Genomic DNA, 15312 nt, shown 5'->3' on the forward strand with positions numbered 1-15312 from the left:
TATTCTTTGAATTCCCAGTCAGAAACTGGCACTATATGGCAGGGGCAGGACTTGAAGGTATTTGTAGCACCAATATATTCTTTGAATTCCCAGTCAGAAACTGGCACTATATGTCAGTAGCAAGAAATGAGGGTATTTGTAACCCCAATATATTCTTTGAATTCCCAGTCAGAAACTGGCACTATATGGCAGTGGCAGGACTTGAAGGTATTTGTAACACCAATATATTCTTTGAATTCCCAGTCAGAAACTGGCACTATATGGCAGTGGCAGGACTTGAGTGTATTTGTAACCCCAATATATTCTTTGAATTCCCAGTCAGACAATGGCACTATATGGCAGTGGCAGGACTTGAAGGTATTTGTAACCCCAATATATTCTTTGAATTCCCAGTCAGAAACTGGCTCTATATGGCAGTGGCAGGACTTGAGTGTATTTGTAACCCCAATATATTCTTTGAATTCCCAGTCAGAAACTGGCACTATATGGCAGTGGCAGGACTTGAAGGTATTTGTAACACCAATATATTCTTTGAATTCCCAGTCAGAAACTGGCACTATATGTCAGTGGCAGGACTTGAAGGTATTTGTAACACCAATATATTCTTTGAATTCCCAGTCAGAAACTGGCACTATATGGCAGTGGCAGGACTTGAAGGTATTTGTAGCACCAATATATTCTTTGAATTCCCAGTCAGAAACTGGCACTATACGTCAGTAGCAAGAAATGAGGGTATTTGTAACCCCAATATATTCTTTGAATTCCCAGTCAGAAACTGGCACTATATGTCAGTGGCAGGACTTGAGTGTATTTGTAACCCCAATATATTCTTTGAATTCCCAGTCAGACAATGGCACTATATGGCAGTGGCAGGACTTGAAGGTATTTGTAACACCAATATATTCTTTGAATTCCCAGTCAGAAACTGGCACTATATGGTAGTAGCAAGAAATGAGGGTATTTGTAACCCCAATATATTCTTTGAATTCCCAGTCAGAAACTGGCACTATATGGCAGTGGCAGGACTTGAAGGTATTTGTAACACCAATATTTTCTTTGAATTCCCAGTCAGAAACTGGCACTATATGGCAGTGGCAGGATTTGAGTGTATTTGTAACCCCAATATATTCTTTGAATTCCGAGTCAGAAACTGGCACTATATGGCAGTGGCAGGACTTGAGTGTATTTGTAACCCCAATATATTCTTTGAATTCCCAGTCAGAAACTGGCACTATATGGCAGTGTCAGGACTTGAAGGTATTTGTAACCCCAATATATTCTTTGAATTCCCAGTCAGAAACTGGCACTATATGGCAGTGGCAGGACTTGAAGGTATTTGTAACACCAATATATTCTTTGAATTCCCAGTCAGAAACTGGCACTATATGGCAGTAGCAAGAACTGAGGGTATTTGTAACCCCAATATATTCTTTGAATTCCCAATCAGAAACTGGCACTATATGGCAGTGGCAGGACTTGAAGGTATTTGTAACACCAATATATTCTTTGAATTCCCAGTCAGAAACTGGCACTATATGGCAGTGGCAGGACTTGAGTGTATTTGTAACCCCAATATATTCTTTGAATTCCCAGTCAGAAACTGGCACTATATGGCAGTGGCAGGACTTGAAGGTATTTGTAACACCAATATATTCTTTGAATTCCCAGTCAGAAACTGGCACTATATGTCAGTGGCAGGACTTGAAGTTATTTGTAACACCAATATATTCTTTGAATTCCCAGTCAGAAACTGGCACTATATGGCAGTGGCAGGACTTGAAGGTATTTGTAACACCAATATATTCTTTGAATTCCCAGTCAGAAACTGGCACTATATGGCAGTGGCAGGACTTGAAGGTATTTGTAACACCAATATATTCTTTGAATTCCCAGTCAGAAACTGGCACTATATGGCAGTAGCAAGAAATGAGGGTATTTGTAACCCCAATATATTCTTTGAATTCCCAGTCAGAAACTCGCACTATATGGCAGTGGCAGGACTTGAGTGTATTTGTAACCCCAATATATTCTTTGAATTCCCAGTCAGAAACTGGCACTATATGGCAGGGGCAGGTCTTGAAGGTATTTGTAACACCAATATATTCTTTGAATTCCCAGTCAGACAATGGCACTATATGGCAGTGGCAGGACTTGAAGGTATTTGTAACACCAATATATTCTTTGAATTCCCAGTCAGAAACTGGCACTATATGGCAGTGGCAGGACTTGAAGGTATTTGTAACACCAATATATTCTTTGAATTCCCAGTCAGAAACTGGCACTATATGGCAGTGGCAGGACTTGAAGGTATTTGTAACACCAATATTCCATGTTTTACGGTGTGTAATCCCTACGTTTTATATGTTGTTACTTTTATAACATTTCCAGCTTCAAAACAGATTTTTGTTCCTTCCAGTTCTATTGATTTTCTGAAGATATGTGCATGCAAGTTTGGGCCTTAGTGATATGAATAAACTCTGCACTTGTTGAACTCTTATTTTTAAGAGGTTTGGTGCATATAATTTTTTGTTTGGTTTCTGGTTTTAGCAACTAATATGCATTTATTTGCATTTTTTCTAATAAAACATTCACTTTAAATAAAAATTGCATGAAGGTGCCTGTTTAAATACAGTACCATGTGGCATTCTGACAATGCTGCAGGTGTCTACTTTAAGAAAATATATGGATTGGATGATTTTTTTAATGTTGCAATTTGTTTGATTTGTCCATCTCAAAAATTTGTCCATTTCGAAAATTGCTCCAACTACCAGAGGTGCAAAATTTCGAGAGACCCTTGGCAGTGAATGGGTTAAGTAGTAAATAATTTCTTCTCCACATTTGGTGGTCTTGTCTGGAACATTTTCACCACAATCTTTTGGGGGCAGTTCTGTCCATTGAAATTAATCTTAACTGCTGTTGCCTTATTTGCTTTTTAAAGGTGGTTCCCAAACATGCTCTTCTCCCTCTATATTTTTGATTATTTAATCGAGGGGTCTCCCTGATATTGATGATTATATTGATTTGTGAAATTTTGTAGCTGTGAATTATTTTTCCCTATTCTATCACTTCCCTTTGTTTTCTCACTTTTGAGCCTTTTGGAAAGAGAGCAGTGACTGCTAACCTGTACAACACACTCAAAAACATTTCAACCAGTTTCAACCAGTTGACAGGGAATTTTTGTACAAATTGCCCGCCATCTAGACCGTTTTACCTTGACTGGTGGTGTCTGGAGCATTGGGTACAATGGGGGCACGCATACCTCTGGACAGACCAAACAGACCACCAGTTGAAAAGATTGTTTGATACGCCGACAAGCAAAAGCAGCTTCCACCCTTTCCTTGTCCACCATCTAAACACAGATGACACCATCAAAATGATTACCTACAACCTTCCAGTGAATCCCAATTATATAAGAACCAGGTATAAATTACATACATGTATGCTCCCAAGGATGCCCTGATACATTCTATGCAGCCCGGGGTCTGGACAGTGACTCCCAAGTACCTTATTTTTCGGACTATAAGACGCACTGGACTATAAGACACACCTAGGTTTTAGAGGAGGAAAATAGGGAAAAAAAATTTTGAAGCAAAAAATAGTAAAATATTTAATATATGGGAGTTGTAGTTTTGCAACAGCTGCAAGGCCACATTGACAGGTGACCCTGCAGCTGTACGGGGGCGCATAGAGGGTTTGTTTTTTTTGCGGGGCCAGATGTACTTTTTAGTTATACCATTTTGGGGAATATCTATTGCTTAGATCATTTTGTATTGAAAAAAAACCCGGCGGTTTAGCACTTTACGTTCACCGTACAGGAAAACTATTAGTAGACCAGGCATTTTCGGACACAGGGATACCTAATATGTATGTGTTTGACATATGATTTTCTACTTTTATATATATTCTAGGGAAAGGAGGTGATTTAGAACTTTTATTTATTTCATTTTTTTATTATATATTTTTAAAGCTTTTTTTTTCTTTTTTTTTTTTTTTTTTCTTCACTATTTTATTCCCCCAGGGGGCTTGAACCTGCAGTCACTTGATTGCAAGTCCCATAGACGGCAATACAACTATATTGCCGTCTATGGGACATTCTGTATATTACTATTATGGCTGGTCATAGACCCAGCCGCAATACTAATATAGCAGTGACAGGCCTGGGAGTCTTCATTAGGCTCCCGGCTGTCACCCGAATAGGTCGGCTCCTGCGATATCGCCGCGCAGGAGCTGGCCTGCAACTTTACAGGTATGGGGCCGGTGGGGACCAGCCCCGGGGGAGAAGGGGCCGCCAATACAGACCCGGCTTCCGCTGTACTAGAGAGACGGATGCCGGTGAGGGATAGACGCCGGCAGACCTCTCTATTACAGCGGATGCCGGGCGGCCACATTCGGACTATAAGACGCACCCTTCTTTTCCCCCCAAATTTGGGGGGAAAAAAGTGCGTCTTATAGTCCGAAAAATACGCTACCTGGTTGATCCTACCAGGATGCAGGAAGACAGCCTATGTGTACACATGTATTGCAGCCTATAGTACTAATCAGCTATCAAAGTATTGCTGGTCCAGGTGTCCTTATGGGAGAAATATAAAAAATTTAAAAAAAAAGTGTAAAAAAAATTAATAAAGTGTATGAAATAAATGAATAAAGCCCCAAAATTCCCTTTTCCTATATCAAGTTACATATAAAAAAAACCTAGATATTAAAAAAAAGCAATGCATATGTGGTATTGCCGCGTCCATACCACCTGTACAATAAAACTGAAACATTATTTCACCTATACAGTAAACGATGGAAAAAATTAAAAATACGAAAAAAAAAACGACAGAAGTAATAATTTTTTGCCATCTCACACCTTACAAAATATGCTATAGTGATCAAAATGTCACATGTAGCCCCAAAACGCTACCAATAAAAAGCACAGATTGTCCCGCTAAAAATAAGCAACTCTGTCAACCGAAAAATAAAAATGTTACGCATCTCAGTAGATGGTGATGCAAAAATCATTGATTTATGTCCCCAAATGGGTTTTTGTTCTGCAAAATTACTAACGCATGAAAAAACACTATAAGGGTGCGTTCTCACGATGTAAAATGGAGCGTGATCAATGGGATCTTTTTGAGCGCGCAAAATGCTGACACACGTACAGGTGCCAGCTTGCGCTCCATTTTACATTGTGTGAACGCACCCTAATTGAGGAATCACCGTAATCGTACCGACCCGCAGAATAAAGGTAACATGTTGTATGGTGTGCAGAAAAATAGTAAAATGCAATGCCAGAATTGATTGGGGTAGGGGGGTTTATCCACCAAGAAAGAGTTAAAAAAAAAATAAGCAATAAGTTATAGGCATCCAAAAATGGTGTCATTACAAAATGCATCAAATCCCACAAAAATACAAGCACTCAGATGGCTACATCACCACAAAAATAAAAAAATATAGCTTGAATAATGTGAAAACAAAAAAAAACCCAAAATCGCCAAATCATTAGAACAAATCTGGCTGCGGCAGGAAGGGAATGTATAAGAGGTTCAAGCGTATATCAGGGTACAAAGCAGTGTTACAGTTTACAAGGAAAAATGTACCAGCAGTGCCCCCCCCCCCTCCCCCAAATAATAGGAGCTACTGGGGAAAAAAGGAATTTGCTGTTTCCAATGCAGTCTTCACAGCTTATATATTCACTCTTCACAGCTTATATATTCACTCTTCACCATCCCCTGTACAGTCACGTCTGGGATGCTAATTCTCACTACACTCCTCGATAAGTTCTTTGAGGGGTGCAGTTTTTTTTAAATGGGGTCACTCCCTAGGGGAATCCACTTTTCTGGCCTCTTACAGGCTCTGCAAACATGACATGGTGTCCAGTTACCAAATATCTAAATCTGCGCTCCAAAAAGCCCCACAACACTCCTGCACTTCTGCGCTCTGATGTGCCCAAACTGCAGTTTATGCCCACATGTACAACACTGGTGTACCCAGGATAACGTACATAATGTCTTATGTGGGTATAAACTGATATTTGGTCACAGCCGGGCACAAAAGAGAAGGAACGCTATTTGGTCTTTGAAGCACAGATTTAGATGGTTTGGTTTTTGTATATTATGACACTATTGCAGAGCTTCTCAAATGCCATTAAAGTGAAATCCCCTTACATGTGACCCCATTTTGGAAACTACACCCCTTAAGGAATTTATCCAGGGGTATAGTGAGCATTTTTAACCCCTAGGTGATGCTATAACTTATTATTAGAGATGAGTGAATACCGTTCGATAGAGTAGGTATTCGATCGAATATTACGGTATTCGACATATTCTATTTCGATCAAATACCACGCAGTAAACACAGTAAAAATTTGTATCCCCTCCCACGTTCCCTGGTGCTTTTTTGCACCAATAACTGTGCAAGGAAGGTGGGACAGGAAGCAAGAAAACGTAGGCATCGAAAAAAAATAGGAAAAAGTCATTGACTGGCTAAATCAGGTGACCTAGGATTTATAAGAATAGTGTCAGCCATATTCGTGTCAGATTCAGTTTGGTGAGATAGGGAGAGACATCGTTGTGAGGGTCAGATAGTGATTTTCGCTTCTGCTAGGCAGGAAAACTGAAAATCAACAGCTCATTTCAGAGCTAAACTTCAGGAAGAGTATATTTACCTCCAGTATATACACTCAACCTGCCAAAATTTCTCAAAAGCCCTTTTTAGGGCTCAAATTCCCTACCACTTGTACACACTTATATACCTTTCCCATAGGGGGTGAGAAGAAACTGTATACTGTCATCCGGTATATAGGGTAGTGGATATACGCTCAATATACCCTCCAAGTGTATACTTTAAACAAAACACTTGTACACATCTGAAAATGTGTCAGGGTAGCACAAAGGGAAGATGACGGGGACGTGGAAATCCAGCTTGGGATCCAGGCCGCAGTCGAGCTACTGCCGATCAAATGGCTACTGGAAAGGGGAAGCCAGCAGTGCACTCATCCATAACGTCAAGCAGGGTGCAGGGTACCACGCTGACGAGGCCCTTAGCACCAGGAACCGGTGTTACAGTGTATAGTGGATATTACTTCCAGCGGCATTTGCACCAGCCAGTCGGCCACTACCTCCAGGCATGTTACTACCCAACAGTCTACCTCTCCTGGCGATGTAGTGGTTGTGGACCTGAAGAAGGATATTTCTGGCACTCAGTGGAAACTTTTTATATATTTATTTGTAGTGGTTGTGGACCTGCAAGTCCAGTGGTGCATGTCCTGTCCTCAGTGCTAATGACGAGACACAGTTCCATGTTTCTGTGCCAGCTGACAAGTTCCTCGTCCTCCTCCATCACCATCACCATTGAAAAACATTTAAAATCACCCCATTAAGGCTCACCCAAGGGCTTTAAAAATAATTCTTTAGGGCTCACCCCAAGGGCCTGAAAAATAATTTTTAGGTCTCACCCCAAGGGCCTGAAAACTAATTTTTTACGGCTCACCCCAAGGGCCAAAAATTTAAACTGGTTAAAGGCTCAACTCACCCCAAGGGCCCAAAACACTGTTGGTTAAAGGCTAAATTCACCCAAAGGGCCAATAACTAAAACACTGCTGGTGCAAGGCTCAACTCACCCCAACGGCCAAAAACGAAAACACTGCTGGTGCAAGGCTCAACTCACCCCAAGGGCCAAAAACACTGCTGGTTAAAAGGCTCAATACACCCAAAGGGCCAAAAACACTGCTGGTTAAAGGCTGAATTCACCCAAAGGGCCAAAAACTCTGCTGGTAAAAGGTTCAACTCACCCAAAGGGCCCAAAACACTGTTGGTTAAAGGCTAAATTCACCCAAAGGGCCAATAACTAAAACACTGCTGGTGCAAGGCTCAACTCACCCCAACGGCCAAAAACGAAAACACTGCTGGTGCAAGGCTCAACTCACCCCAAGGGCCAAAAACACTGCTGGTTAAAAGGCTCAATACACCCAAAGGGCCAAAAACACTGCTGGTTAAAGGCTGAATTCACCCAAAGGGCCAAAAACTCTGCTGGTAAAAGGTTCAACTCACCCAAAGGGCCAAAAACTAAAACTCTGCTGGTTAAAGGCTCAACTCACCCATAGGGCCAAAAGCTAAAACACTGCTGGATAAAGGCTCAACTGACCCAAAGGGCCTAAAACTCTGCTGGTACAAGGCTCAACTCACTTCAAGGGCCTCATACTCTGCTGGTGCATGGCTCAACTGACTTCAAGGGCTTAAAACTCTGCTGGTACAAGGCTCAACTCATCATGGGCCTGAAGCTAAGTTTGGAAGGGCTCACCCCAAGGGCCTGAAAAGTAAATTTTTGTATGGTTCAGCTTAAGGGCCTCTAACTTAATTTGGAAGGGCTCACATGAAGGGCCAGAAAAGTAATTTTTGGAGGTCTCACCACATCACACACACATAAACAATAACAGTTAAGGGTGGGGGCTGTTGGTTTTCCATTGCTTATGCCATCTGTGGTTGTCATGGGCAACGTGATTTAAAGGGGTGCCGGCTAATGTTTCTTTAGCTATAAATTTGTTTCTGTCCATAGTAATGTAGAGGAAAGAAGGTTTCCAAGTATTTTTCCACTTTCATAGAGGTTCTATTGAGTGTGGAAAGTGTCTAGTTGATAGGCAGTGATATTGGGGTAATACTGGGACTTGGGCGTGTTAGATGCACCCAGGCATGCTTCCCCTGCTGTCCCAGTTACATTCCAGAGGTGTTGGCAAAATTTGCTGAGGTGTCATTGTGGTCTTGGTGATTCTGCTTAATGGAATTGTGGTTTCCCCTGAAACGAGCATTTTTTCCCCCATAGACTATAATGGGATTCGATATTCGGTCGAATATTGAGGGTCTACTCGAAACGAATATCAAATATTTCACTACTCGCTCATCTCTACTTATTATCCCTTATCCAGCTGATTATGATAGATGAAAATGACAATTTTTCCAGGGAAACATCATTTCAGTACGTAATATGTTGCGCTCAACTTGTATCAGAGATGAACGCTCCAAAAGCTGTTGTGCATGGGATACCCGCTTACCAGTTTTTGGAGTGTGTATTTCTGCTGACACAGGTTGGGAATAACATATCAGGCACTGAAAGGATATATCTGGAAAAATTGCAATTTTTATTGTTTATCATCAAAATTGTGATTCAAAAATTGCAATTCTCCTTCTGTACCCTTTGCTGTGCAGTACCATTTGTAAAAGCCTTTTTGGTCAAAATACTTACTGTAACCCCAGATGAATATATGAATAAAATGGGGTCACTACTTTGCATTCTGCACTATACTGGTACCTCAGGGACCTTACGTACATTACTTAGTGGAGATATACTGCCAAATCCATGGTTCTTTTCCATTCTGAGCCCTGCTGTGTGCTCAGACATCAAACAACAGCAACATGTAGAGTGTTGCCATATCCAAGAGAACCCACATTACAATTTTTGGGGTCTATATCTCTGGTGGCCCATGCTGGGGACAATATATTAGGCACTGAAATAGCATAAAACATTTGAAAATAGCAATTCTCCTTCTGTACCATCTGCTGTGTAGTTCCATTTACAAAAGCTTATGGGGTCAAAATGCTCACTGTACTCCTAGATGAATTCCTTAAGGAGTCTAGTTTCCAAAATGGGGGCACTTTTTGGGTTTTCCCAAATGTAAAGCACCATGGAATTAATGGTGCTATATAAATAAACAATAATAATAATAATAATGGTTGTGGTACCTCCAGGCCTCTGCAAATGCAACATAGCACCTATAAACCATTCCAGGAAAATCAAAGCTCCAAAAGGTAAATAACGCTCCTTCTCTTCTGAGCTCTTCTCTGTGCCCAAACAGCAGTTTTTGACCACAAATGAGGCATCACTGTACTCTGGATAAGTTGTTTAATAAGGTGGGCTACTTTATTCCCTGGTAAAAGGGAAAAAAATATGAAAAAGTACATATAACTATAGAAATTCTCTTATTTTTTTATTGACGGCCAAATTCAGAGAAGTTCAGTTAAAATCCTGAAAATTCAAAATGGTCATGGGTCTATTATCCAAAATGGGGTCATTCTTGGGGTTTCCCAAATGCAGCATGGTGTCTAAAAACTATCCTAATGAAATTGCTGCCCAAAATCCCATAAAGGTGCTCTTTGATTTCTGAGGACAGTTATTGAGTCACGTTGCACAGAAAGGCCACATATGGGATATTTCTAGTTCTAGTGGTACTAGTTTCAAAGACACCTCATCCAACGGACCTCAAGAGCTACAGACCTGTAGCACTGACATCCCACTTGGTGAAGGTCCTAGAGAGACTTGTCCTGACACAACTCCAATCTCTAGTGAGCTCTGCCATGAACCCCCTCCAGTTTCCTGATCGCCCAGGCATTAGGATGGATGATGCCATCATCCACCTTCTTCACAGAACTCTTTCTCACTTTGAGAAACCAGGGAACACTGTGAGAATAATGTTCATTGATTTATCCAGTGCTTTTAACACCATTCAGCCAGGGCTACTGAGAGACAAGCTGGACCTTGTTAGAGTGGACCATCACCTGTTCAACTGGATCCAAGACTGACTTACAAACCGACCTATGTCAGTAAGTAAGAGCCCGGGTCTGTGTGTCTGACACTGTGATCTGTAGTACAGGGGCACCACAAGGTACAGTTCTTGCCCCTTTTCTCTTTATACTGTACACGGCTGTCTTTGAGTGCAACTCATCTGTTACTTGCAAAAGTACTCCGATGACTCTGCAATAGTAGGCCTCATCACAGACTGAGACGACAGGGAGTACAGAGACTTAAACCCGGATTTTGTGGAATGTTGTCAGCGGAACCACCTCAGGATTAATGCTGAGAAGACCAAGGAGTTGGTGGTGGACTTTATTTTGCGGAGATGTGCTCCCAACCGGTGGACATCCCAGGGACAAGCTTTGAGATAATTAAGAGCTATAAGTACCTGGGTATGTTCCTCAATAATAAGCAGGACTGGGCTGATCACCTGGATGCGCTGCACAGAAAGGGTCACAGCAGGCTCTACCTTCTCAGGAGACTGAGGGCCTTTGGAGTCCAGGGGACACTTCTTAGGGCTTTTTTCAACTCTGTGGTAGCATGAGCCATCTTCTTCGAAGTGGCCTGATAGGGGAATAGCATAGCAGCCAGGAATAGAAATAGACTTGACAGGCTGGTTAGGAGGACCCAGTACAAGTGGTGGGTGACAGAAAAATACTGTCCGTGGTGAGCTCAATGCTGGGAGAACTATTCTCATCCCAAGCATGAGACGTGACAGCACTGGGCAGTACTGTCAGTGACCGACTGCTTCACTCTAAGTGTGAGAAGGAGCGCTATTGGAGGTCCTTTTTCTCAACCCACAGTTAGGCTGTATAATTATCATCAGCTACGCGTAGACCTCTCCACACAGAGAACTAAATGATCCTGAGTCTTTCTTTTCTTTTTAGTTGCTATGACTCATAGTATCTTTTTCTATCTGCTATGAGCTTTTATATTTTCTTTCTTGTAATATATTACTGTATTAATCGTGCTGTTGTAACATGCTGATTTCCCCATGATGGGACTATTAAAGGATTATCTTATTTTATCCATACCAACATCCATATACAGTAAAATTCATATGTATACATTGTTAGGGGCTGAGGTTGCTAGGTGGCTGGCACAGACACAAAAGACTCAAAAATGTCAATCAAAAGGTAGAGTTTTATTCACTCTTAAAAACTTGCAACAGAAAATGAAATACAAAACAAATACCTGCCCGTCTAGGCTCTAACTAACACAAAGTGTAGGTTGCCTCACCTATAACCTGTACCAGTATGAACAGTCAGGAGTAGCTCCAACAGAAACCAGCCAAGCTCTGCCCAAAGTCTGCTCTTTCAGCAGACTACTTAAGCCTCACTAACGAGGCAACCATCAACAGGTGAGACACTGCACGAGTATCCAAAATGTGTGGATTGGAGTAAGGTGGAATGACAGGTCCCACTACCAACCTACCTGCTATTCCTAAAAAATCCAGCCCAATACACAGCACCTAACAAAATGCTCAGCAGACAAAAGTTGTCTGCTGAGAACAACTACTTTTGGACTTTTCCTCATCTCACCCACCTGAGCAGTCCGGGTGAGATGTACACCCCCTCCATCACTTTACCAGCCATTGGCTTACATATCCCCCCTCTTCTCCAGACAGGAGGGCTGGGCATTTGTGGCCATCATACAATGGACTCTCGACAGGGCATCAGTAATTTCCCTGGTCTATGTTCCACATTGAAAACAAAATTCTGAAGAGACAGAAACCATCTGATAACCCTGGTATTTCTCTCCTTATTCATTTTCATCCAAATGAGAGGGGCATGGTCAGAGATCAATTAAAATTTTCTGCCCAGGAGGTAATGTGCACTTATTGGCCAAGCATTCCCTGTCCACAATGGCGTAGTTTTTTTCTGCAGGGGACAGCTTCCTGCTCAGGTACATAACTGGATGCTCCTCACCATTGACCACCTGGGACAGTACTTCTCCTAGACCTGCATTTGAGGCATCTGTCTACACCAAGAACCCTTTCCTAAAGTCAGGGGTTATCAAGATTGGCTGCTGGCAATGAGCTTCTTTTAACTTCTGGAATGCCTCCTCTGTCTCTGGTGTCCAGTGGATTTTCACTGACTTGCCAATTTTCATCACGTCAGTGAGAGGAGCTGCAATAGAGGCAAAATTTGGCACAAAACTACGATAGTAGCCAGCAATGCCATGAAATGCCCTGACTTGTTTATTGGTTAGTGGTCTTGGCCAATTTTGTATTGCCTCCAGCTCATTGATTTGGGGCTTTATTACCCCTTTGCCAATTACATAGCCCAGGTACTTTGCTTCCTCTAGCCCTAATGCACATTTCTCAGGGTAAATAGTAAGGACTGCCTCACTTATGGAGTCTAGTACTGCCTGTACCTTACAGAAGTGACTTCTCCAGTCTGGGCTATGAATAACCACATAGTCCATATAAGCTGCCGCGTAGTCACGATTTGGCCGCAGGATCTGGTCCATCAACCTCTGAAAGGTAGCAGGAGCTTAATGCAATCCAAATGGCATAACCCTGTACTGGAACCTTCTGGTACAACAAAGGCAGTTTTCTCTTTGGCTTACTCAGACAAAGGTATTTGCCAGTAACCTTTTGTAAAATCCAGTGTGGTTATGTATCTCGCATTACCCAACTTCTCAATAAGCTCATCTACTCTGGGCATAGAATAAGCATCAATTTTTTAAATGTCATTCAATTTTCTAAAATCATTACAAAATCTGCAAGTACCATTAGGCTTTGATATCAAGACAATTGGATTAGACCACTCACTTTTAGACTCCTCAATCACACCTAACTGAAGCATCCGTTTAACCTCAGCTGACACCACCTCCCTACGTGCTTCTTGTATTCTATAGGGTTTGAGGTTTACTTTCTGCCCAGGTTCCGTCTCCTTAGGGTGCTCTATTAGGTATGTACGCTCTGGTAGGTCAGAGAACTTGCGTCTATTTCTTTGCAGGAACTCTTTTGCCTCTTGTTGTTGGGGCGCTGACAGGGTCTTATTTACATGGACTGGAGGGGATTGGTGGCAACAAATCGCCCACTACCTCCCACTACCAACCTACCTGCTATTCCTAAAAATCCAGCCCAATACACAGCACTTAACAAAATGCTCAGCAGACAAAAATTGTCTGCTGAAAACAACTACTTTTGGACTTTTCCTCATCTCAACCACCTGAACAGTACGGGTGAGATGTACACTCCCTCCATCACTTTATCAGCCATCGGCTTACAACATATACACAGTAATATGAATATATAAATACAAAATAGCATGCCAACACAAGCATATACAAAAAGCTAAACATTGGCTATTTCTTCCTATATTCTGTATAATTTATGGAATCTAAGCATAGACTGCAGAATGCCTCCTATACCCATGAGATTCTATACACAACAGTTGTTAACCTTGCTTCAATAGGTAGTTTTTGACTAAATTTTAAAAGAATGAATAAAGTGATTCTGATTGATTCTGTGTAGAGTGAAATAATGGTGATCTGAAGATCATATGTAAATGATTGGTGTTGCAATGGGGCCTAGACTAATATGTTGCTTTGTCATTTTTCTGCCAGTTTTGCTTTCGGTTCATTGATCTCTGCTGTGGATCCTGTTGCAACAATTGCTATTTTTAATGCTCTAAATGTGGATCCTGTGCTGAACATGCTGGTGTTTGGAGAGAGCATCTTGAATGATGCCGTCTCAATTGTCCTGACCAAGTAGGTTTCACTGACATAAATAAACGTATGATGATGTTACGTACCTGCAATCCCCTTTTGCATTGCCTGACTATTTTCTTCATACATAACCTTTCACAATCTGCTACTGCTTTTTATTTAAAAACCTAATAGACAATCTGCTCCTGCTCTTCATAAAAGGCCCTCATACACTGGTTCATTGCACCTCATACACTGTCCTCGTCTGCTGTTCATACAGTACTCATACATGGTCTATTCTTTTTTTTCTCATGTCTTGTTTCATTGGCAGCACAGCAGAAGGACTTAACAGAAGTCATGTATCAGATGTAAATGGGTGGCAGACCTTCCTCCAGGCATTGGCTTACTTCTTGAAGATGTTCTTTGGTTCTGCAGCACTGGGGACACTGACTGGTCTTATTTCTGCCTTAGTATCCTATCTCAAGCTAAGACTATAGGTTCCTTTCATCACCCACTTCACCAGGACAATGTTTCTGTTGTTTTCTATCCTAGTTAATATTTTTACTTTTCTTTTAATATACACCAGTTTGTTTATTTTCTTTTGTTTTCTGAGGAATAGACAGCTCTGCAATAGCCTTTTCTAGGATGGTGACTTTGAGGTCCCTGTTATCCACATTACCCTATTCTCCGAGCATGTGCATGCTGAATACAGACAAACTTGTATTTATTCTAGCTGTATAAGCTAATGGACTTATCTTGCTTGATTACTGCAATGAACTGGATGCTGATATAGTTGATTATGAGGTTAGGTTATAATGGGGACAAATGTCACAATTCCTTTCTTTTTGGCCTCTTTACAGCCTTAGACTACAACCCATTTTGCCTTTGTTATAATCCAAGAAACCCCTGATTGTATACTTCCTCCCTCTTCGGTATACAGGCATCATTGGTCACAGCCTGAATGGTATCCAAATCTCTGTATCCTCTGGTGGCGAGATTGTAGCATGTCTCCTGAGTCGTGTACCGGTTATCATAAGAGAGTGATGCAATGTTATATTTTTACCTTTATTATACTGTCCATTTTAGTGCCAGTTCCACTTGACTTAA

The 15312-nt window shown here is 41.5% G+C and overlaps 1 protein-coding gene across 2 annotated transcripts in view; it reads left to right on the forward strand.

The window, feature by feature from the left end:
* Positions 1 to 15312, forward strand: part of SLC9A8 (solute carrier family 9 member A8) — a 324107-nt gene that overhangs the window by 211132 nt on the left and 97663 nt on the right. For both annotated transcript variants that reach the window (XM_075276791.1, XM_075276792.1), the window contains exons 8-9: positions 14125 to 14268; positions 14537 to 14675. In XM_075276791.1, coding sequence (XP_075132892.1) covers positions 14125 to 14268; positions 14537 to 14675 — 283 coding nt within the window. The remainder of the gene's footprint in view (positions 1 to 14124; positions 14269 to 14536; positions 14676 to 15312) is intronic.

This window comes from Leptodactylus fuscus, chromosome 6 (assembly GCF_031893055.1).
Source record: "Leptodactylus fuscus isolate aLepFus1 chromosome 6, aLepFus1.hap2, whole genome shotgun sequence".
Classification (NCBI taxonomy): Eukaryota; Metazoa; Chordata; class Amphibia; order Anura; family Leptodactylidae; genus Leptodactylus; species Leptodactylus fuscus.